The sequence below is a fragment of the Ornithodoros turicata genome, chromosome 5, assembly GCF_037126465.1.
Source record: "Ornithodoros turicata isolate Travis chromosome 5, ASM3712646v1, whole genome shotgun sequence".
NCBI lineage: Eukaryota > Metazoa > Arthropoda > Arachnida > Ixodida > Argasidae > Ornithodoros > Ornithodoros turicata.
Genome location: NC_088205.1, coordinates 74197838 through 74221922, shown reverse-complemented (window position 1 = coordinate 74221922; position 24085 = coordinate 74197838). Strand labels below are relative to the sequence as shown.

Here is a 24085-nt window from a genome sequence, read left to right as displayed (position 1 = left end):
AGCCATGTTGCCGCTTATTTTTAAGCTACTTTACCTTCACACCCATCGGGTCTTGTTCAACAAGTTGGGTAAGGGAATATAGCACTACCTCTGTTATAATGGAAAATGTTAATGTCAATGCTGACTTGTGCGGAAGAAATACATTGCGGAGGTGCCCATTGCATCCAACACACACATCCCAAAGCAGCACACGAATTCTGGCTTAAAGCCTCGAAGCTGAAGGGCAATTTGCGAGGTACTGGCCAGGTTTAACACCAAAATAACTTCCATTCAGTGTGCAAATTCGAGGAAGAACTGGGTTAACCTGAAAAAACCTCAGGCTCTCTCTCGTTTGCCAATACATATTACCAAAGTTTTTCCTGCTGGGCAACCAAATGACTTACTTGGGCTACCTGATCCACAAAGTTGAAGTGGTGCCTGCATACCCGACGAAGGTGCTATAGACCCAAAGTCATATCCTTTAGACGCTGGCGCTGCAGAGGAAGTCACACCATCTTCACTTGCTCTCTGGGACCTGGAGCGTGACGTTCCCTTGAAACCATCTTCATCACTTTCGTCGGATTGCATCACTTCAGACTCGTGCCTCAGGTACACCACTTCCACCGACGAAGCATTTCGTGCCAGGGACCAGGCCTCTCCGTCAGAACTGAAGCAGTAGTGCTTCATGCTGTCGCGGCTGAGCCGTAGCCAAACCCCATCCGCGTTGCTGATCTGAAACATTAATTCTCGTGCATCGAAATGAAAAAAAAAAGAGGAAGGCGCGACACTTACGTCTTCGACTGCTGTTACCGTGTTGCCTAGGACAAGCATTCCTACGGGAGGTGCCTTGAGGTTAGGCTTGCTCCTGACGTTGTGACCTGATGCACCACAGCGCACTACGTGGTACAACCCTGGCCCTGCTCACGGAAGCAATATCTGAGATTCAACGAAGCAATGAAGCAAAGCACACAGCAATGCTTACGTATCGACAGCAAGCAACATGCAAACGTGGGTGTTACAGACCTCTTCTTATCAGTTTAGTTTCCTCCTTCTTCTTGAGTGTCACCTTGTCGCTGAAGAATTCTTCGAGAACAGACTTGGGTTCCTGCAACGTCATATTAAAACATGGAACCGCAGAATTTGAAGTGTCCACTTTTGTGTACATCGCAAGAAGGGATGCTGTTACTTGAAATAAAATTTTTTTTAAATTTATGCATCATGTAATGCTTTAAACATGCCAGGTATATTACTTGTAGGATTCTGAGTTTTCAGATTAATCTGAAAAACATGTTGGTGAAATATTTTTTAGTGAATCGGATTTATCCAAAAAACTCCAATTCAGCGAGCTTCAGTAACTGAGGACTCGCCAAGAACTCAGCGGTCGCAGATGGTGTCCTACACCTTAAAACAGAACTTCACCACATAGAACACTCAAAGCCAAACACTGCACAGAATGGTGCCGTTATCACTCCCGATTTGAAGAGAGAGAGAGAGCCATATGTACGCCGTTGTATGACCATTAAAGGGGCACTAAAATACAAAAGCAACTTGCTCTCAAATGAAAGCCCATGTTTCAATTAGCGCAATTCAAACAAAATTAGTTCACACAACGCTACATTTTGAAGAAAAACGCAATGAAAACAGAGCCGTCTTTGGCGGCAACGATTTGGAGGCAAAGATTGACGGCATCCAATGAGACAGCAGGAGAAGCGCGCGCATACCTATCGTGGGCGTATGGTACGGAAGGTCGATAAAGCTATTTCTGTGCTATACATTTTACATGTAATCTTCAAAGGAAGATTTTCATTGTTCCATATAGGCAATAATTCAAAATATACGGGTTCAAAGTATATGCGGGTTTGATTGTATTACTATGTGCTCGATAATCCCATCCGCTTGATAGTGCTTGGTAATTACACCCAAGTGTAATCTTGCTTTGTCTTGTCTTGTTTTTTTTTTGTTCTTGTTTTTGTTTTCTTTTCTCATCCCACTCCCCTCTGTAACATTTTTAAGCCCTGAGGGTAAAACAAATAAATCAATGAAATAAGTACCTCGATGGGAATCAGCAGCGTTTTTCCAATGTGCTGGTTGTACTGCAAGCACCAAGCCTCGGAGTAGCCGTTCTGACAGTAAGTCTTTATTGTCTCGGGACTGAGCCGTACCCAGACGCCATCGTCATTGTGAAGCTAGGAAAGAATGTATGGTCGGCTCAACAGTGCTGTCGCATCTCGCTATCCAACTTACCTCGTCAATAAATGTGACTGTTCCATTAACCTGAATGACTCCAATTTGCTTGCTCTGCAAGGACGGATGGCTACGGATACGGAGACCGGCACTGAATTTTGCGAAGAACTTTCTTGTCTGTAAAACAGGCCGAACGAGACACGGTTAATCTATTACTTTGCCCACGATCTTTCATTCGTGTAGACGTGCAAGAAAAACATTCCCTGGAACATACTTTGTTTGGCTGATGACTCGATTTTTGTGAGAAACTTCTGGTCGGGATGACGAGACCATGAGGGGGTTCCTTTACTTCTACCAGGTGACACTGGGAGCTTCCTAAAATTCAACCCGATTGATACAGAGAATGTAATACCTGTACGAATCATTAGTGAACAGCAAGTGTTGTTTCACGAAAACAGAAACTGACCTTGCGACCTGAATGCAATGTATTGTACAGATATTTCTTCTGCACACTCAGCCGGTGACCAATTAGTCGCCGTCCGATTTTTCGGACTCGGCGGGGATTGTGCCGAAAGTCCGAATAATCGTGCATCCCAAAAAAATTTCGCTTCAAAAGTCAACTTTATTAAGTACTAGAAGGCCGGAAAAAGTTGTCGATGCTTTCTTCACGGGCAATCTTCCATCTCTGCCTGATAACATCGGCTTCCACTCCCATCTACATCTACATTCTACGGCTGCTACTTGCCGAAGCGATATTGGACACGGGCGAAAGCGCCGCAGTCGCCTTCATAGTTCCGAGTCTGACAGATGCGCTGGGAGACGGCAGGTCGTCATTATCCCGAACACGTGGAGGGAACATATCAGAACAACTTTGGCAACATTAGGCGTCACCATTCCGCAAGTCGGCTTCACCTAACGCCTGCGTGCTTTAGGTGAAGCTCGCTTTGCATCGCGGGTGGACAGCACGTGCTCGGCTTCGCGAAGCGCCACGACAGGACTCCTTCACTCAGAGTATTGGAAAATGAATAATCACTGCCAATTTTCTTGTCTCAATTTTTATATTTGGTTTTCTTGACCTTCGGATTGCGGCACACGCACGTGGTAAGCTCGCGACCGCTCCGGACGCTCGCGGACTGGGCAAACCGCGTCCGAAATATCGAGCGACGGAGCTGTACGGCATCCGAAATTTTTGACGTTGTTACACATTAACTCTATGTGTCCCGTGGCCGTTCCGCGAGCGCGTCCGAATAATCGATCATATCTGAAAAATCGCAATCCGAAAAACGTTGTTATACATTAACTCTATGTGTCCCGTGGACGTTCCGCGAGCGCGTCTGAATAATCGATCATATCTGAAAAATCGCAATCCGAAAAACGTTGTTATACATTAACTCTATGTGTCCCGTGGACGTTCCGCGAGCGCGTCTGAATAATCGAGCATATTTGAAAAATCGGGGTCCGAAAATCGGGGTCGGCGACTGTAATTGAGCTAGTGACTAAATAACCAACGTTAATTTATTATCGAACTGGTTAACAAAACCCATTAGTTAACCTTCTCAACGGTGGCCAATAATTACAACTGTATGCCGAAAAGAGTAAGGCTTCATCATAAACAACACATACACACTTGATCACCACTTCTAAAAGACATCCTCTTACAAACAAGCACCGCAAAAATATGCGAACTCACCAATTTCGAAACTGTCAATGGTGGCATGTAACAAGTACCACCCTACCGATCCTGGGGTCCAGTTGGCAGTATAGGTGCCATCGTTGTTGGCACGCACCAGCATAGTCTCGATCAGGCGCTTTTTCGTCGGAGACACAAATCGCAACTCTTCGAAGGAGTATTCTTCGTATGGCTACAAAACATCCGAGACTTCATCACCTGCTTCACGCAAAACCCACGGGACACTCAATGATTAGAGCCTGAAGTTTTCTGGAAATATTTTTTCAAAAATTCGGGGGGTAAAATCGGGTAAACAAACACGTGCACCATATTAGTGCAAATTCGGGTGAAAAAAACTTCCAGTACGCTAAATTCGGGAAGAAATCGGGCTCAGTTATTCAAACTAACTGTACTGGTTTGGTGCAAACTGTGATGTAACTGCGTTTGCTGTCAAACAGGTAAGTCAGTGCATTCCTACAGACATCCCAGTAAGGGCAATTTGCCGGGTAAAAATCGGGTTTCACCCTAAAGAGGCAACCTTCAATTCGGGGTGCAAATTCGGGGAAGAATCGGGTAAAACCCTAAAACTTCCGGCTCTATCAATGATGCGGACGTCACTTTGATTACCTTCATTACAGATATGGCATGATAGAGCATCTTATCCTTGATGGTGACCTCATAAGGAATGTCTAAAGCCGGTGCTGGGTGACCTCCGAAGGTTAGGCAACCTCCATCGGTCTTTGACTGGTGAGAGAGTTTCCGACAGGGACTCGACAAACCATCCTTGTTGTAAGTGTTCATGGGCACAGCACGTACTTCCACCTGAGCGAGGTTTGTCACATTGTATCATTTTTGCGAAACACATAGAACAATTACAGAGAGGTTCACAAGGTAAGATGCAAACCTTCATGTTGGGGACCCTAACCACTTTTGAGTACTGGTCCTTTGTCACTACTGTGATTACCGAAGGCCATCCGCACTTCAACTCTTCCTGACTGCAGACGAGTTCGCACTGCTTGGGGTCAACATACGACTCTGGCTGAAGCCATCTAGGGGGGCGAAACATGTCTAACATTTACTGCATATTTGAGAAACCAGAAAGCAGACACAGCATTTCAAAAAAACTGATACTATTTCAAGCTGCCTTGGCACCATGCGCATTTCCACAGCACCACTCTAAAGCTGGATTCTTGTGTGTTTCTCGAAGCGTAGATGCCCCAAAATGTCTCCAGACACTTTTTGAGATCTCCTTCATGCTGCAACTTTAGAGCACAAATCCACGAACGTTTTTCATCCAGCAGGTCAGAGCACTCATGGAGCATCGGAAGCATCACTCACATCCCGTTTAGGGCCGTGCGTATATTCGCACAGCCCTAAATTCCACATGTTTGCACAGTCCTATATAGCATGTTATGGTACACACTATGAGTAGAGCCTGAAGTTTTCTGGACACAGTTCTTTTCTAAATTTGGGGGGGGGGTAAAAATCAGGTAAATAAATGTGTGCTCTAAATTCATGCAAATTAAGGTGAAAAAAATTCCAGTATGCTAAATTCGGGGAGAAATCAGGCTCAGTTAACTGTACGGGTTTGGTACAAACAGTGGTGTAACTGCATTTGCTGCCAAAAAGGTTAGTGTGCATTCCTACACACATCTCAGTGAGGGAAATTTGCCAGGTAAAAATCGGGTTTCACCCTAAAGAGGCAACCTTCAATTCGGGGTGCGAATTCGGGGAAGAATCGGGTAAAACCCTAAAACGTCAGGCTACGAGTGAGCTGGTGTGTGCACTGTAAAATGTGCCCATATTAGCCACTACTGTAACTCCAAGTACCTTGCAAGACGTCCACCACTTGTTCCAGGGTTGCAAGCCACAAAGTCCCTGAGAAAAGGTCTCTCATTGGACTGATCGCTGAATGGAAGCATTCCTTCTAACGCCTGTTGGATCGTTGGAGGATGTGCCAGAGCAAAGCCACGGGACAGGAGCATTGAGTGGCTGTCAAAAACCTGTTGGCACCCGATATCCGGTTTAGCATTTTTTAAAGATATTCGACTAACTTTTAGATATAGTTGCAAGGCTGGCAAACCTGATGAGCGAGGTAGTCAACCAGATCCAAGTCTTCCTCCACTTCGCTTGATGACACTATTTATTGCACCACAGAAAACCAATTAGGGATATTCCTAAGGGCTTTTTGCCACGTGGTAGGTTTATTAAGGAAATGTAATGTAGAGTTTTTAAACTCGTTTACCGTACCGGCTGGTAAGATGAGGTCCCTGCGAAGGAGTGATGCAGCGCACATGCCACCAAGGTAGGCTAGCTCTTTCTCCAGGTGCTTCAAGCCCTCGGATGGGCAGGAGGACGGGGTAGTTCCACAGTTTGCCATTCCTTCGTACCCTGTTACTTGGCAGCGGAAACCATAGTTGTTGGCTTTCTCATCTTTCACATAATCTGAGGCCGTCTCCAGTGAGAAAACAACCTCATTTCCTGATGAATACAATAACAAGATAAAATTAAAGGAAAGCTTGTATACTCTAAAACAGAGAGAGATAAAGAGTAATTTTAGTTCTTTTTGCAACTGTTAGTAGTCCCTTTCGCAACTGTTAGTAGTCCCTTTCGAGACTAAATGCGTGCGAGTATACGAATGTCACAGGGTGGGAACAGCATTTCATGCTTTGTCCTCACCGTTCTATGTACATAATCTATGTGCGTGAACAAAAATACTTTAATTTTGAATTACATATTGTGTACCCTTGTCATTGAATTGTATACCCTTGTCACAGACTGATTTAGTGTCACTTTCAACGAGCGACACTTGTGGTTAGTGTCACTCGTGTGCTGTCACATGGCATCTTTTAGTGACACTCCGCAGGAAGTACACTAACGACTTAGTGAGTTTCCCCAAACTAACTTCACTTCACTTCAGCAGACCGAGCGCGTAGCCTTGACAGCAGGCTTTGAGATACAGTTAAAAATATTGAGGAAAAGCAAAAGGCTCTGGTAATCGCAACATTTTTAAATAAGTATTTTCAGTGTAATACCGTGCCAAAAGAAAATGTAATTACTCCCGTTAACAGCCTGTAAAAACTGGCCGAGGCCATATTTGTTGTTGCACATATTTGAGGCCAATTTGTTTAACATCGGGAGAAGATTTTGTGGGAAGCTTTTCCAAATCAAAGAAAAATATTCTTATGACAGAATTCTGGCACATGCTTAGAAATCTTGCCACCGTTCTTTCTCATCTATCGTCATTGCCATCATAGTTTAGTGACACTTACTTAAGCCGTGTAGCAAGCAAGTAGTGAAGGTGACATTCGCTTGGGACGAGAGCACTTCTCGAAAATTACGTTAAGTTAGCCCGTGCGACATGGGGTATTAGACTGTTATATCAAGCTATAAAATCTTGTAATAAGCATAGGACACAATTTGTCAAGAAAAAAACTACTAGCTCCGCAAGCGGAACATCAAATTCCCGCAGTGCACATATTTACATAGACTGTTGCGTTCAGGGACCCTTTGCAATGTCTAGGGACTATTTGCAAAATCCAGGAACTATTTGCAGCGTTGAGAAGCAAATTTCTGGGTCAGGGAACTAAAATGAGGGGTAATTACAATCCAGGGGACTGGAAGCTGAAATTCCACCCCAGTTTACCCACTTTTTCTTATTAAAGTGTACAGCAAATGTGTCGTTAATTAAAAAATGGGACGCACAGACCTGGAACAATGGTAGCGGTGCTCGGCCAGTCCATCGAGCCACCAAATTTTCGCAGCACGGGCCAATAAGGACTGCTTTCTTCGTCGTCCTCGTCAGCCCTGTCATCTGCAGGCACACTAGGTCGCTGACCTTTGCTTCCGTTGGTGATGTACAGATGAAGGCAGTCTTCCGCTTGGGCAGTGCCACAACGGGGGTCAAACTCAAGTGCCATCCAACGCACAGTTGGTGGAAATTTAACCTGTAACGGGATATAAAGCTGAGGCCTCAACACAATATAATGAGGCCTAAATAAAATAAAACGCCAGGTCTTCTATGAGAATGTTAATCCTTCTATCTCATGGGCAATCAGCATGGAACCCACTATCAACCATGCTGAGATGACAAGAGGTGGCGTCGCTAGAGGGGTGCTAGGGGTGCACTCCGCACTGGGTCGCGCGCCTAAAGGGGGTGATGTGCTGCACCAGTACAGCTGCTTCCTCTCTTTCTCCGTGGCGTGGTGACAGCAAAAACAACATGAGGAGGCCTCGGCGACCACAGGATTTTTCTTTTTTTTTTTTCTGTGTGTGACATGACACTGTCGAATTATCGAGGATGTTTATTATGTCGAGGAGTTCATTAATTGTCGAGGATGAGGATTGCATCCTCGAATTATTTGAGGACGCAGCTCGTATGCGCTGCAAACGAATCAAGCCCTCATGCAGAGCGGCTCCCTTTAGTATTCGAACAAACCTTCGGTCTCCTTACAGTTTGAATTAACGGGATTGCGCTGTATTGGAACACCGTCGAACAAGAACAGAGTGCCTACCTTGTAAACTGAGACAGTGGATGGCTTGTAAGGGTGGTCACTCTCAACGACAGCGTAATGCACACGCTCAGACCCTTCCTGAGAGGGATCTGCTGGCATAGACGAATCACCTATTGGGGCTTTGCTTCTCTGATTCAGAACTGCCACCCACTTGAGTAGCTTCTGAACCATATCCAACACTTCCACTGCACTCTGCAAACACGAACCGTGGTTTATTGGTCACTATATAGAGATTTGCTAGAAGCAAATACAGTCGTGCTTCATTAATATGGACCACGTTAATATGGACAGCTTGAATTGTGGACGATTTTTGTGAGCACCGAACTTTTTCGATGCATTTCGTCTCGTTAACGTGGAAAGCTCGCTTTTCGGACAATGCACAGTCCAGCAGGGTACAAACCATATGTGGTCCACGTATTTTCGTCTCGTTATTATGTACGTTATCGACATGGGGGGCAAGCCTCTCCCCACATTCTACAGGAAAACTTTTGAAAGTGGAACGTTCCGTTGTGCAAAGGGAGGTACACCCTGTCCTTCACAGCCGTCCACAAGAACTATAAGAGGAAAAAGGGTTATTTGTGGACATGAAGGGCCAGGAAAGTCCAGTATGATGTCATGACTGTTCCGAACACATCCGCGGACGATTCGCCCTCGTGCAATGAGTTTGGGGTACAGTTATCGAGGCAAGTTGTCAGGCCCTGGCGTTTACAACTTGAGCGACACCAAGCCAACGGTCACATCTGCTACGGCTCAACGGGACTACAAACGCCTCTTCAATCCTTTGGGGACTATGGTGATGAGCATCAGGCTCTACGTGTTGCCAAAGTTTTGCCAAGGTTAGATCGATGTGCAACCAAGTATACCTGCGAGCAGGCACTCATTTCGGGCATCTTTCAATAAACCTCCGTCACTGTTCTCGTTATTTCCTTTGTATTCAATAATACGAACCATTCGCTTTATGGACAGTTTTGGTCGGGGACGAAAGTGTCCGTATTAACTAGGCATGACCGTAGACCATCACCGACAACAACAACAAACTTCCACATCATTACACTTGTCAAAGAGTTATTAAAATCTCACTCTTGCATCTGTCGATGCCATGGGACAAAGATGAGCCAGAACAAGAGGCAGAAGCTGTGTCATCAGAAGAGAAGATCCGACGCCTTGAACAATTTTGTCATCTGAAATAAAGCATTGTTTACAGTATACACCGTAAAACTGGGTTGTTTCGCGAATTTGCTAGGCGGGACGTTTAGAGAATAGTAGAGAATATATAGAGAGAATATATTTTGTGATTTTAATTTCACGATGCATGTTCTGTGTGGTTGTAATGCAGAGTTCATCTGGATCAAAATGCTAGAAGCCTCAGCATTCACCAGAACCCTTCCTTGGTTAACTTGAAGTATTGATGTTCCAATGAATGTGGAATCAATGTTCAGTACTGTAAATGCTGCCAAACTGTGCTAGATGCATACTAAAATAGTGCTGTAATATAGTTAGGGCCTGACTTTTTAGGGTTAAACCCGTATCCGCCCGATATTTACCCCCCGAACGAAATCTGTAAAATTTGGGTTTAACCCGAATCTACCCGAAAACATCCGGGTCGCGTGGCACATTCATAAGCGTGCATTAAAATAAAGTTTGATAACATTGCTAAACATTGGTTCCATGTTAAGACAAATTTTTATTAAACAAAAAAAATCACCCGAATACACCCGATTTCCTGACGACAGAATATGCCGTAACGGGATTTAACCCGAATACACCCGAATTTTCAAATGAAAAATATCACCCGATATTTACCCCCCGAATTTGGCCAAAAATAAAACCCGAAAAAGTCAGGCCCTAAATATAGTGCACTCAGTGGGTCAGTTTGGCTTTGAAACTCATTCATTGCAAATTACAATTTTTCTGTACTTTCTTGCCGTAAAATTTTACAGTAAACGAAGAGCTCATGCCAAATAACAACCACAGACAGAGAATGCAGTTATATATAGCGTACCTTCTTTGGCAACTGCTTCAGAAAGAAGTTGCGCACTGGCTTTTACAATTGCACTGCAGATGCTAAGAGCATTCCGTCGTGCCTGAAGCTCTGCAAGGTCCCTAGATGCCTGTTGACTCTCAGTGTCAAGTGGTGTGCTGAATGGAAGCGAGCATTAGATAATTAGCAGTCTTACAGTTACAGCTTGTTGGGAATAATCCATTTCACAGTTGAGTGTGGTATATTTTGAGTACTAGCATAGAAGTCAGAAGAGTAAATATCACATTACTAAAAGAGCCAAAAGATCTTCGGTCGGGTGATATGGAGTACTTGAAGCACCAAGAACTTGATCAAGTGCAACACTAAGTACATTTCTTCCAATTCCACTTTACTTCCACTTTAAATACATTTTAAATTGTGTACAGTGTACTCCACATTTACTTTTCTCTAATACTTTCCCATCAAGTACTTAGGTGTCTAAATGATAACAGAAAAACAAAGATAGAAAAATATCAATAAAAAAATTTGTACGTCTCAAAGTGTCACTTTTGAAGTGGAAAATGCACTGTTCGCAGGCTTGAAAAGTTGACAAGTCATAATGGTTAATACTTTTATCAATCAGTCAGCACTTCAACACTCAAAAGTTGCCTCAAACAGTAATACTGCACTTACCTGTAGTACAGAATCTGCGGTATCTGACCTCGCGTATGGTTTGTGCCATTGAAACTGAGTGAACAGTCACTGTATGTGAACAGTGTGCCATCGGGACCCTTCACTTGCGTGAGCCCGCCATCACCGTTGTTGGTGCGAGCCCCGTGATTTCGGAGACGTAACGCATACTTGACGTTTTCCTGTGCGGAAGCAGAGAACACAGTTAGCTAAAACAAACCTTTCAGATTGCATCGTTCATTGTGTGCAAAATTTCATGGTCTTGCAACAATGTATGCTGATGTCCAGTGAGCAAGAATGCGGAGAAAGACCTTGATCGGAATAGGCCTGTCAAACTTGAGTTCAGCAACATCGCCATAGCAGTCCTCTGGTCCAAAGGTGCCTCGTGTGACATCGAGTGTCTTCCAGCGCTGTGTGTGTGAAGGATCACCCCCACTTCCACTCTGTCAAGTGCACGGAAGTTCCAGGGCACCATGAGTTACGACGCAGAGACACGAGAACGCTGAAATGCGCTTTACAACGACACTTACATCGTCAAGAAGCTCAAGCTCATAATGCCATTCATTGCCCACTCCTCCGTAGATGCAGACTCCGGCTAGAAGAATGTTGGAACGGTCGACACTAAAGCAGATGGCATCGGGCGATCCATTGCCGGTGTTCCACGTGCGATTCTGGCTCACACGTGTGAACCGTGACGGCGTGCAGTGGAGTGCTTGCCGCGTAGCGCGTTGCACGTCCACCTGTGATGGATCAGAAAAAGTGAACTAAGTCACTTTTACATAACTGGACGCATGTGCAAAATGTTAATTCCCAAGAGAAAGGCCTGTCAAAGCCTTCTTGTCCTTACCACACAACCAATGGTCTGTGAGGAAAGTTCTGCTACGACCGCTGATAGGAATGCACACGTACTAGACACCAACTTTTTAGAGTGCTTCAACGGCTCCTAAAAGAACAGACGGTGAGGCACGTGAGACAAGTTCCTTTTCCTATGCTCACAGCACGACCTAGATCATAATGACCATTAGATCATACTAGACATACTAGATCTTAATGACCATGCCATAATCGGCAACGCCTACGAGGAGCCCGTCCACACGATCCACTAGGGCGCTACACATCGGCCCGCGAGATCCACGTCATGATTGCCCAATGGAAATTTGAATTTTGAATACGCAGAAGCGGACGAGCAACTACCGTAGCAGACGACAGCAACAGCTCCTATGAAAATGCGTAAAATGATGATGATAGTCAACTTTAGAAGGAAGCATCTCTCATGGGACATCTACCGCTTGTACAAAAATACTGAGGAAAGCCGAAGTACAAAGTATTGCAGAAATTGAGGAAGCAATACCGGGCCGACGAGGTCCCCGTATGACCCGTATGACCCGTATGACCTGTATGACCTGTGTGACATGGGTCCCATGGGTAACCCGTATCACATGGTCGTTATAATCTGGTAGGTCGGTGAGCACTGTCTGAGGAATATCACTTACATTCTTCAAGATACTATGTACAGGGCCGACGACTATGTCCAGGAGGCACTGCAAGACCTCACGAAAACTGCAAGGCCCCGGCCGACGTCCTTCTTTCTGCAGACGCAAAACGTCTATGCATTTCTACGCTTCACAAACAGAGTAGGACATACTCACATCTGTCCTGCGATTCATTGTGTCAACCAGCACGGGATACAGCATGGAAGAGTCTGGAGCATAGTCTTGCACCACAATCAGATCAGTCGGGACAAGGTCTCCTCCAGCCGAAACAGGTGTTTCTGGGGAAGGCGAAGAATTTGCCCCGCCACTGCTGGTTCCCTCCGAAGGGCGAACGTCTCGGTCCAGGCACGGAGGAAGCAAGGATACTAGACGGACAATTGGGGAGCACAGAGAGGCAAGCACGGCTGCTAGCAGGCGATCGCTCGTACCCGTGTCTGATGAGCATGGTTGCTAGCATGCACAAAGAGAGATGGTAGGAAAGAGATAGAGGGGGAAAAGTTATGAGCTCGAGATCAGATGCAAACAGCATAAGCACAAGCATAGACAACAACACTGTTCTGCAACTGAATGGCAGCAGTTGAAGAACTGGGCATTGTGAGGCCTGTGTTGCGTTTGTCCCTCTATGTTTAAATGCCTCATCCATTACAATGTAACACTGCCCTTCTTTCACTGCATGTGTCCAACAATAGGTACCCATTATGAATAGGGCCCTGCGGTTTAAAGTAAAACCCGTTTTTACCCCAGGATTTGCATCATTGTCACCTAGGGTAAAACCTGAAAACCCTAGAAAATTAACTTGGTAGAGTTCCAATTCAGCCAGAAGTACAGCCACTGCAGAATGCTTTGCACTGCATATTCAACACAGCTATTCCGCATCTTGCGTTAATCAAAAGTGCGAAAAGCACTCTTTTTTTTTTTTTTTTCAAACTGCTTGATTTGACCCCGTTTTACGGCTCCTGAAATAAAACCCAATTTTTACCCTCCCCGATTTTCAAAAAAACATAAAACCCGAAAACACATGGCCTCAATTATTAATAATAAATAATATGAATGATAAACAAACATAACAATGTACAACTATACCAATGTGTCCTCTCTTTATGCAGCAACTGCTTGTAGTATTAACCATGATAAACTATGCAAACATGTCCTGATGGCAACAGCTGGGTAATGCGGAAATGTACATTGAATTCCAAAGGGAACAACTTTTCCTTGCTTGGTCCTGTATTTGCCAGAAAAGCCCAGACATTAAAAAAGACAAATTCTGGGAAACCGTAGGCTACAAAACAGGATCGTATACCGGTAACGAGACACTCCATTTGCATTCAACATGCTGAGCACTTGCCCATCGTTAGTGTAAATTTAAGTCGCTTACCCTGCCTAGAGTAAGCAGCAAGTCACAAAGACCGCGCCACTTGAGCGTTGTGCTAGGGTAGAAGGCGTGATAGCACGACATGAATGCCATGTCGCACTCATCCAGGAGTGTGGCCTGCATCGCAACGCAGGTTTCTAGCAAGGAAGCACCACTTTCATCCACATCAGTGCAGTTGTGGTGCGAGTCTGTAGGGGAAAGGTCGGCCAAACTGATCTTGCCACGGTCGGAGAGAATCAGTTGGAGGAGAGTCCTCGCATCTGCTATGCACTCGGCGACACGCTGAGACTCAGGGGTCATTTTCTTGGCAAATGCTGGAGAGTGACAACGGGACAGACATTTATTACCTCCTGTGTACGGCATCAGAATAGAGAGAATACGTCTTGCATATAGTTTACAAGTGCCCCTTGAGGATCAACCAAATGAATGGTTGCTGTCTGTTTGGAAGGCAGTATGTGTCAGTGGCAAAGGAAAAACCTCTTTTAGAAATTGGATTGCGTAAAAAAATATGAAATCCCTTTTGACGTCTTTACCCCGCACTTCTAAAATGCCCCTCATCCAAAAAAAGATCTCTGGTCTCCTTAAACGGGCACTAAAACGCAAAAACAAGTTCACTTCAAATTACGTTACACGTTATGTTAATTTCGTATTTCTTATCATAATTCAAAACTTTGATTCCGTTAGGAAGCCACAATCAAAATTATACTGAATTCCTTCTTGCTTCGGCGCTAAGCAGTGAACGACACTACTCAAGCAGCGCAACACATTTGCCCAATACTGGCCCAATACTGGCAATACCGGCCCAATATTCATCCAATATTGGGCCAATGTTGGGCAAAGATGTTGTGCTGCTTGGGTTCAGCTCGTGTATCGATATTTTTAGTCCATGCTGCGCATGCACGCGCGTGACACGCCACAGAGCAGTCCCGGTGAAAAACATAGTGCGCGCTGTGAAGCGGACTGGTGTTGCTGTCCGAAGGACATGAAGATAAATGTTGTCAGTAAACATTCACGACAACTGTTGTGGGCTACAATTCAGTGAATCGGCATTGAAAAATTCAGCAGTGCGCATCATGCTGGGCATATACAGAACACTACGATCCAACCCGTTCCAAATTCACAAGCCAACGATAGATACGCACACGCCTCTCCTGCTGTCTCATTGGATGCCGCCAGTCTTCTTGCTTTCTTGCAGTCTTCTTGCTTTTGCGCTGTATTTGTAGTTGTTGTCATTTTTCACAAAGAACTTTTCCACATCGTAGCGGGAGTTATCGACGCTTATGTACAGCGCAAGCCCTCGCAAACGTCGCGATCCGTGACCTTCAATTCGATACAACGAAATGTTCAATACAACGAAAGAAACTGCGGTCCACCGTGAGTTTCATTATATCGAGGTTCGACTGCCTGTATTCGTATTCGATTCGTATTCTAAAATTTCAATGTTCGCGCACCTCTAGTATGTATACTGCTCAAGGTCCACAAGCGCAACCAGAGGGCAGACTCACGTCCTGCAGTGTAGACTTCATTTATGTAAATCCGAAGCAGATGAAGTGACGCTGCGCAAATGTACAGGAGGCGGCCAAGGTCCAGCAGTAGGGCTCTGTCAGCAGACCCAACCCCTTCCATGGCATCACAAAGGCCACCTTTGAAGCTCTGCCAGCTCCAGCGCAGCAGACGCAACAAGGAATGAAAGCACTCCTGGAAGCACAGATTGGCATCATTAGAAGACAGTAGAACAACTGAATATCGTCAGCTTACGGGGGTCACCGTCTTCGAGAAGCGATTGCTCAGAATCAAGACGGGCTCAGAGTGTTCGGAGGGACGACTCGATGACTGAATGTCCGGGGTGATGACCCTAATGGCAAAGTGATCACAAAATTGTTTGCTCAGAATCCCGCATCATTTACCAGGTTAAAATGCCACCCCTCACCGATAGAGAAGCTGAGGCAGCTGGCCAGCATTGATATCCGTCCCATTGTTCGACTTCATTGAGCTCCTGAAGTAGAACACCACCCTGCGTACCACACGGCGACATTGTGAATTCTAGCAATCTACAGCTTGCTTGCTACTCTGCCAAGTATTGTGACTCGTAAAAGCCGTAAAAAATGTCCTTACTGGTCTTCTGTTGTGACGATGGATTGGCCACCCGATCCGCAGTCGCTGCTCGGACCGGAGATGCGAGCCCAGGCTACGTACCAGCGGTTCGCTTGCAGCGGGATGGGCTCCTCAAACAGCATGGGGTACTTGTGCCTGCGATAAAAACAGGCAAATCAACTGCATCTGTGTTCACGAGGTAAAACAGGATCAATTTCAAAGTCATTTAAAAAAAATTTACCTTGCTCCACACTCGTACGGCATCTCCTCCGTCTCCGCCAGCAGTTCCCCATCCGTCTCCTGTTCCCCGCCTTCAACACCAATGTCAAACAGCTGGAAAAAAAAGCAGAAGTACCATGGAAACAAGGTCCGGTTCAGAAGCCACCCACGATGCATTCTTACCCGCAACTTTGCAGTGTACTCTCCGCGGCCACCAAAGAGTCCAAAGCCGCCAAGAAGGATGTCGGTGTCGGTCATGAAGCGAATGGCTTCAATGGAGTGGCCGGAGTAACCCCATCCTCCTCCATGACCTGTAAGATTGTATCATTCAATGTTACTGCAGAATATATAGGAGAGCGAAATTCAACTCAATCGTAGGACCATGCTGCGGATAGTAGTTTTAAAACCAAAGCAAATACAAAGGCACGTACCGTGCTGCAAGTAAATACAAAGGAAGTAGTTACATAACTGAACTGAACTCACATACAGCATATAAAACACAAATGCAACATCTATTTTAGATATGTATAAGCCTAGAGAACTTTGTATAAAGCAGAACTCATATACGTTCATTTTGGGCTTACAGGTGCAGCTTCAGAACCATCGCTAACTTAACATCCAAGTCTATCGCTTTCCGTTTCAATGGCTAGGACGCTATTGTTGACAGAGGTGCCCATAATGCATCAAAGCAGGAAGCGGCAGCAGAAATGTCGTGAACAGCAGAAAACCAGGGTACGACCGACCGTCTTCAAAGGGAAGCGAAGGTGTGAGGCGCCGGAAAGGGTTATCTCCGTCTTCACCAGATGGCGCAGTATGGGGACAACACACACGACAGACAAGGGGGCGACCTTTGTTTTGATCCTTTGTGCTACCCACACGAATTTTTTGGCGCGCGTCGAGAGCCACTAGGACACAACATGTACACGAAAAAGTGTTAATGATGTCCGCGGAAGGATGCAACACCGGACAGCACGTTGCACAATAAAATTTTGAACATCTGCACAGTCCTACTTGGCAATCATGGTAGGTTTTTAACTATGCAGTGGAACTACTCACTCTCGAAGCGGTTAACGGCAGAGAAATCTTCCCGAGCGTGAGCCCTGGACAACCCCTGATGTCGGGCCTGTTCATCATCACGAACCCGCAGCTCCCGTTCCTGTGCGGCAGTTAGCACGTCCAAGCATGCGAGCAGGTAAAGTGCAGCCTGCGATCGTCCCACAGGGTGCCCCGCTACACCTGGGACACAGAGCTCGGGGCCTAGGGGTCCCGGCAGGCGATACACAGGTGGTTCCAGCCCTTCGAGGGACGTGCTCAGGGGAATGGCTTCACCGGCAATCACACTGTAGTAGCTCACTTCGTGTGTTCTTTGATTCAAGCTATAAGCGAAGAAAGGTAATGTATGAAGGGTGTTTGCTCTAACGTGTCCAGAAATTTTATATAAGACGAGCGATAAAAGGGAAACTAGCGCTACTTTTCAGCTACTTGACTAAGAAACAGGTGCTACTAGTGAAGCAGTACCTATTTCTTACTCAAGTAGCAGAAAAGTACCACTTGCTTTTCTTTTATCGCTCACTTTAAATATAATTTCTGGACATGTTAGAGCAAACACCCTGTATATTGGATACGTTTATAAAACTGTAAGAGATACGCTGATGTGGAGCATGGAAATCATTATGATCTGAACTCTTTTCTCCTGTAACAGAATCCCACCTCATAGATTTAAAAAAGTAAACAGTTGGATTAAATTTAACTGTACTCCAGTCAAACACTAGTGTAAGAACATAGTATTTTTTAGCATTGTTACTCGTGAAATGAGCTTCAAATTTTCTGTGCATACTTTGACATTACATTTTTACGTCTTTCCAATCCTTCGTGTGGCTGACACAAGAAATTCCATGTAACGTCTTGGCATTGCAGTTTGGTGAACACTTAAATTAACTACCTAAATTTAATTAATGTGATTATCAATTAACTAATTGGTAGTAAACCAGTTAGACACATTTAGTTTTATTAATTTATAAAACTGACCGATTAAATTTTCATTAAAAGACACTCAAATACCAAATTTTTCAAATGTGCTTCTTGTGGATATGTTACGTTCTGCTCTTGTTCCCTTCAGCAGGGCGCCATTTTCGGATCAGAAAATGCTCTTGCAAAACAAACCTAAAAAGTAGGAACACAGCAGCATACCTCCACAGAATGTTGTAGACGCTGTCAAAGCTTGTGGCGTGGTTCTTGAAATCCATCTGTTCTGCTGAGTTGAACCTTTCGCCACAAAAAAAACAAAAACAAGAAAACACAATTTTTGATGAGGTCATGCATGATGAGAGCCTGAAGTTTTATGGTTTAACCCGATTCTTCCCCAAATTTGCACCCCGAATTGAAGGTTGCCTCTTTAGGGTGAAACCCGATTTTTACCCGTCAAATTCCCCTCACGGAGGTGTCTGTAGGAATGCACACTAACTTGTTTGGCAGCTAATGCAGTTACATCACTGTTTGTACCAAACCAGTACAGTTAGTTTTTGGTAACTGAGTCCGATTTCTCCCCAAATTTAGCACACTGGAAGTTTTTTTCACCTGAATTCACACGAATTTAGAGCACACGTTTATTTACCCAATTTTTTACCCCCCGAATTTAGAAAAAAATATTTCCCGAAAACCTGAGGCTCCATGCATGATGCATTGCCACACTAGGATGGTAGAGCAACCTACCCTCTGCATGTTCCGTCGGCTTTGTTGATCATGAGGCATTTGAACTTGGACACTTGTTCTGTATCTTTTGGAATGACTCCTAAAAAAGCAGGAGGTACAGAGAGCCGATGTTAATACGGTCCCGCTACAATTTCCGACAAGATGCGTACCAATGCAGTTCTTGTTGGCAACAACGCTACACTGGGCTAGACTGCTCGCGCTGGTCAGGAACTCGTCCAACTTGACAAACGTGTGGTCGCCCGACGCTCCCACCCATGTGGCACGCCGACCCTGCTTCACTTCAATACCCGGGACTGCACCGGGACATGCGTGCCACGGTCCAGCGTCCCTGTTTCCCCGTCTCCTTCCTTCTTCGGCCCCTGGGCCTCGCCCTAGTTGTCCTTTCTGCAAACAAGATTTATTGATAGACACTGAAGTGTTAGGGTTAAACCCGATTTTTCCACGAACTTGCACCCCGAATCGATGATCACCGGTTTAGGGTTAAACCCGATTTCTACCCGCAAAACTGCACCTAAGCTAGGCACCTCACGGCAATGACACACAAATTTTTCACAAAATACACGGTTGATCTCAACGTCTGATACTCTGGATAGGCTGTACAACGAACGTTTATTCGACAATGGAGCCCGATGTACCCCCAAATTCAGTCTGATGGTAATTTTTCCGCCCGAATTTGCATGAATTTTCGAGATCACGTGATTGACCTGAATTTTACCCCCCCGAATTTGGAAAAAATACAACCCGAAAACATCAGGGTCTATTTATTGATGGGCGATTGTCGTAGCATGTGGCTGTTCAAATTTTAGAGTACGGACCGACTAAAGTTGGTATAAAACGACGATAAAACCGGAGACACGGAACAGAAAAAAAAGACAACGCGACACGTTCTCAAACACAGCCACCCATTTAATACAACCCATTCCCATCAGGAGGTTATTGGGAGTGTAGGCTGTCATTAAATGGGTTGCTGTGTTTGAGAACGTGTCGTGTTGTCTTTTTTCTGTTCCGTGTCTCCGGTTTTATCGCCGTTTTACAATGTACTAGCTCGCCTGCACCCTTGCACTTCTACCATTAAAGTTGGTATTCTATTCAAATTTCATTCTAGATTTCAATGATTCAAGTGCTATTGAAATCAAATATATCACACTGATGAATAGTTCACATTTAATTCAATACTTGGCTGCTCCATTTCCTGATATTCCCATTAAATTGTGCATTGCTAGCAATTCTTCCTTTGCCGGTCACTGTCATGGTGTTTCACAGTCAACATTTTGACAATGCCAAAAGCTTACCTGGTAATTCCCACATGTGTACACTTGACCAGTGGCAGTTAGCATCACTGTATGATTACTCCCGGCTGCTACTTGAGTTACTGGTGATGGCATCAGCACTAGAGATGGGGTGCCTCTGAAGTATAAACAGTATTATATATATAAACAGTATATCAGTAACATGACTCATGCTGTAACAAAGGAAAAATTATCCGGGGATCGTATCGTCTCATTTTGGTGAATAATAATCACTCAAAACCAATCCAATGAAGCATTTCATAACTGCTGCTGGATATCCTTCAAAAGCACAATCATGTCATGCATGTGTGAGGTGATTCAGCACTGACATTAAAGCGAACTCGCATCATACGTGCAATAAAAATGCATTGAGCAGCGCATTTTTTTGTAAATAGTACCACAAAAGCTGCGTGCACGGGCACACTACGTAGAATTATTTTTCTCGTTGCATCACCTGCACCTGAAAAATCTGTGCCCCATGAATCGCATCGAGCAAGAAGCGTGTGTTCCCTATGCAATCAAATGTGTCATATGATATGGAAGATGATCAGATTACTACTAAACACTGCCTTAAATATACTTTAAGTGCTTAAAATTGGCTGAATGATAGACAAGAATGACCACATCTATCCTTTTATTGTCATTTTAACTGATGCAATTGGTCTTACCGAAGAAGAAGGTCTCCCTGGCCCAGTTGCCCATGCTGATTGCTTCCAAAGGTGTACACTTGCCCATTCTGAAGGAGGAGTACTGAAAACAAACAGTTGCCAAAAGAAGGACAACTTGAGAATCATTCATTTTTAAAGGTGGACGTCAGCAAATGTCTAATAGAAGGGCGCGTACCAGTATGGTGCATGCCGCAAGCAGCCTGAATGACTGGGCTATCACATGGTAAACAGAGACGTGCAGGAGGCAAAGATGTTAGCTTCGACGCCTCGCGCTCGTGGTCACTTCCTACAGCGTCGTCTGCAACAAACACGAGAGTAAATTCGAGACCATGTAACTATAATGCAGGTTTGTCCTGTCAAATCACACTGTCATTCCCATTCTTTGGCTAATGCGTAACTGTTCCAGTATGATGTATTTCTTCCTGAATAAAACAAGAACGGTTTTACGGGTAGCTCCTTGGTTTCCGTTTTCATCAGGTCAGGTTCAGCGCGATTTCAGCAGAGCACACGTTTTCCAAAAGCGATAAAAGCAAAGTGCAGGGGACACGGACAGACGAAACAGACAAAGCACTGTCGTCTGTCCGTCTGGGCTGTGTGTGTCGTCTGTCCGTGTCCCCTGATACTGGGGTTTTATCACTTTTAGAATGTACCACCAAACAGCCCGGTTGTTATCACTTTTTAACACACGTTTTCTACTCCATATCATGCACTCTACGAAACTGCACTTGTACCTGCACTAGTGCGAAAGCCAGAAGCCAAATTCCACGAAGAATTCCAGGAAGCCAAAAATGCAGCCAATCACAGTCAAATTACTATTGAGGTACTGTGTATTACACAAAATGTTACAAATAAAAACAATACTTTTGCAATTGTTTTTACGTACAGGTTACTGGTGCTGCACCCCGTTTAGAGCTTGCCTCTGAGTAAGATAAATACTCGTGAGCGCCGAACCGTTTATTTATTCAGCCTCATCGCCACTGTCATAAGCAAACAGCGGCACCGCTACAGTATATAAGCGTGTGCCACGTGCTGATGCGCGTTCTTCAAGTATCCTAGCGTCAACACATCTGGATGTTCGGATCCCTTGTATTAGCTGATTCAGCACTTCAACGCCTAAATGGTTAGGTAATGGTTTCTTTCATTGGTTTCATAGTATGTATCATTCATGAGAGTGCAGTAAAATGTCTGCGTGTTTTCCAACCGTCGTATTCATGAATCTATCGAGTCAGGCAGATAGCAAGGGGCATTGAGTCCGTCACCGACGACGGACTTCACCTACACCTTTTCCACCCAGTCTATCTTGCATCACGGACTTGCCACCAGGCCGGTATTATACCGGCAGGGCCGGTTATTTGCTCGCTCTGCCGGTTGACGGTAGGAAGGTGATACCGGCAGCCTTTTGCCGGTATTTGTGGCCCAACACGTTTCATAGGAGTTTTTACCGGGTTTTCCTTTCAACGTTCCACTACAGCTTGAATAAACCTGGAGCACAGACCCAACTCCACAGTCACAAGTCGTTTTCTTAGTTATTAATTATTATGATAATCATTCTTGTCTCGAGCGAGTACGCTCATTCTTTCTCTCTCTCTCTCTCTATATATATATATACTCTCCACCCCTCACCCACTTTCCCTTTCCCGCGAGCATTTCCTCCTCTCCCTCTATTCCACCTCCTCTCCCTCAGCCGGCGTTTTGCACTCCGAAAGGTGGCAACCCTACACAGACTTAGTGTTGAGCATAGAAAAGGCTGTAGAGCAATTTACCTGTGAGTAAGGCTCCAGAAGGAGCTTTGTGAGGAAGATCTGCACCAAGAGCCGCCCTGAATGGAAGCGGTGGAATGGAACTGGGGCCCAGGACAACTCCACTGGCCCCCTTGAGAACTCCAGCTTTAATAGCGTGAATCGCTTGTTTCCGTCTATGGTGGGTGCGGTACTCTTCAATTCTTCGGCGCAGTTTGTCTTCTAATCGAGCCCCAGCACGACCTGACACAAATTCATTCAAGGTTACAACTTCATTATCATGTGGCACTCACTGTTGGCAAGGCTCGAGGCTTTCAATATGTCCAGTCATTGTCGATCCTGATGCTGATCAGATTGCTACATTTTTCGATGATTTGCTGAAGTTACCGACTCTGAACATTTTCAGTCACTGGCACCGACTGTACTAACTTTATTGACACTGTTGACACACTTCAACCTGCTGAAACTGTTGACACCAAAGATGACCGTACCGGTATACCAGTACGGTACCGAAGCTGAAGAGGCAGCAAATATCTATGTTGTGGTGGTCTAGATTGCGGATGCATTCCAGTCGTCATCCACGCCGAGCACATTTACTGTAATAACATCTTCCCCACTTCATGCAATGGACAACATTTACCTACATGTTACCCATAACTGGAAATAAACAGCTGGAATGTGTTTGAAGTGCAGTATTCAAGCATGTGCATTGCAATAATGCAGTCTGAAAATCTAAACAAGGTGGGAGTTCAAAATCTGTACACAAAACACACTCCAAAACGTTCTAAGCAGAAATACATTGGTTCTATAAGGCCACAGATTGCTACAAACTAGGCTGTTCGGTTATCCATAGTAAAATTAATAAAATCCCAGAACTTCTGGTTTGTCTCTTGGTGAGTCTTGGTTCATCAGTCAGTGTGGTGTGTCGTATCATTTATTCTGTGCGCCCTGGCACTGGGGTGTTATTGATATTCCTATGAGGCGTTCGACAGTTTTTTGTAAAAAAAAATCGAAGTCAGAATTTTTCAGGTCCAAAAAATCGATCAGGGACTGTACATAATCAACTTACCACCATAACGCATGTCAAAAATTATAATGTCAGCCTGCTTGTTGTCTAGAAGGGCAGGTGGCGGAGCTGCTCCAGCTGCATCACCTGGAGCTGCCCACGCTGCAGCCACTTCTGCCTCGTAATCTTCCTCTCTAGCACAGGATCGACAGCAGCCACACTCTTCGCAGCCTGAGTCTCCTGCTCCACATCCACAAGGCCTTTGTAGAAAAAAAAAATGTATTAGCATTGAATTTGAACTATACATGGCACATCTTTGTTTTTGAAAAAATATCCCCACCCATCTCATTACACCTTCTTGTTTCTAGTATAACTTGTATAACTTCGCATAAAGTATAACTTCGCATGTACTTGACACAAATCAACTAACACATCTTTAGTCTTTAAGCAAAATATATTTTTAATATCCTAGATTTCTAATATGCGTGTAAATGCGC

At 44.8% G+C, this 24085-nt stretch overlaps 1 protein-coding gene across 1 annotated transcript in view; it reads right to left on the bottom strand.

The window, feature by feature from the left end:
• Positions 1-24085, bottom strand: part of LOC135394794 (E3 ubiquitin-protein ligase MYCBP2-like) — a 55711-nt gene that overhangs the window by 19088 nt on the left and 12538 nt on the right. Inside the window, exons 16-53 of the mRNA XM_064625779.1 lie at positions 23652-23848; positions 22607-22825; positions 21019-21141; positions 20844-20925; positions 20179-20293; positions 19036-19270; positions 18887-18965; positions 18365-18439; positions 17231-17550; positions 16358-16485; positions 16197-16288; positions 15977-16111; positions 15792-15875; positions 15620-15716; positions 15367-15559; positions 13865-14175; positions 12646-12939; positions 12490-12585; positions 11844-11939; positions 11527-11736; positions 11308-11439; positions 11000-11178; positions 10349-10485; positions 9427-9527; positions 8347-8538; positions 7542-7779; positions 6083-6313; positions 5916-5971; positions 5663-5835; positions 4737-4881; positions 4460-4654; positions 3854-4025; positions 2438-2538; positions 2224-2340; positions 2031-2165; positions 1003-1084; positions 772-896; positions 384-711 (exon numbers count right to left, since the gene is read on the bottom strand). Coding sequence (XP_064481849.1) covers positions 384-711; positions 772-896; positions 1003-1084; positions 2031-2165; positions 2224-2340; positions 2438-2538; positions 3854-4025; positions 4460-4654; positions 4737-4881; positions 5663-5835; positions 5916-5971; positions 6083-6313; positions 7542-7779; positions 8347-8538; positions 9427-9527; positions 10349-10485; positions 11000-11178; positions 11308-11439; positions 11527-11736; positions 11844-11939; positions 12490-12585; positions 12646-12939; positions 13865-14175; positions 15367-15559; positions 15620-15716; positions 15792-15875; positions 15977-16111; positions 16197-16288; positions 16358-16485; positions 17231-17550; positions 18365-18439; positions 18887-18965; positions 19036-19270; positions 20179-20293; positions 20844-20925; positions 21019-21141; positions 22607-22825; positions 23652-23848 — 6020 coding nt within the window. The remainder of the gene's footprint in view (positions 1-383; positions 712-771; positions 897-1002; positions 1085-2030; positions 2166-2223; positions 2341-2437; positions 2539-3853; positions 4026-4459; positions 4655-4736; positions 4882-5662; positions 5836-5915; positions 5972-6082; positions 6314-7541; positions 7780-8346; positions 8539-9426; positions 9528-10348; positions 10486-10999; positions 11179-11307; positions 11440-11526; positions 11737-11843; positions 11940-12489; positions 12586-12645; positions 12940-13864; positions 14176-15366; positions 15560-15619; positions 15717-15791; positions 15876-15976; positions 16112-16196; positions 16289-16357; positions 16486-17230; positions 17551-18364; positions 18440-18886; positions 18966-19035; positions 19271-20178; positions 20294-20843; positions 20926-21018; positions 21142-22606; positions 22826-23651; positions 23849-24085) is intronic.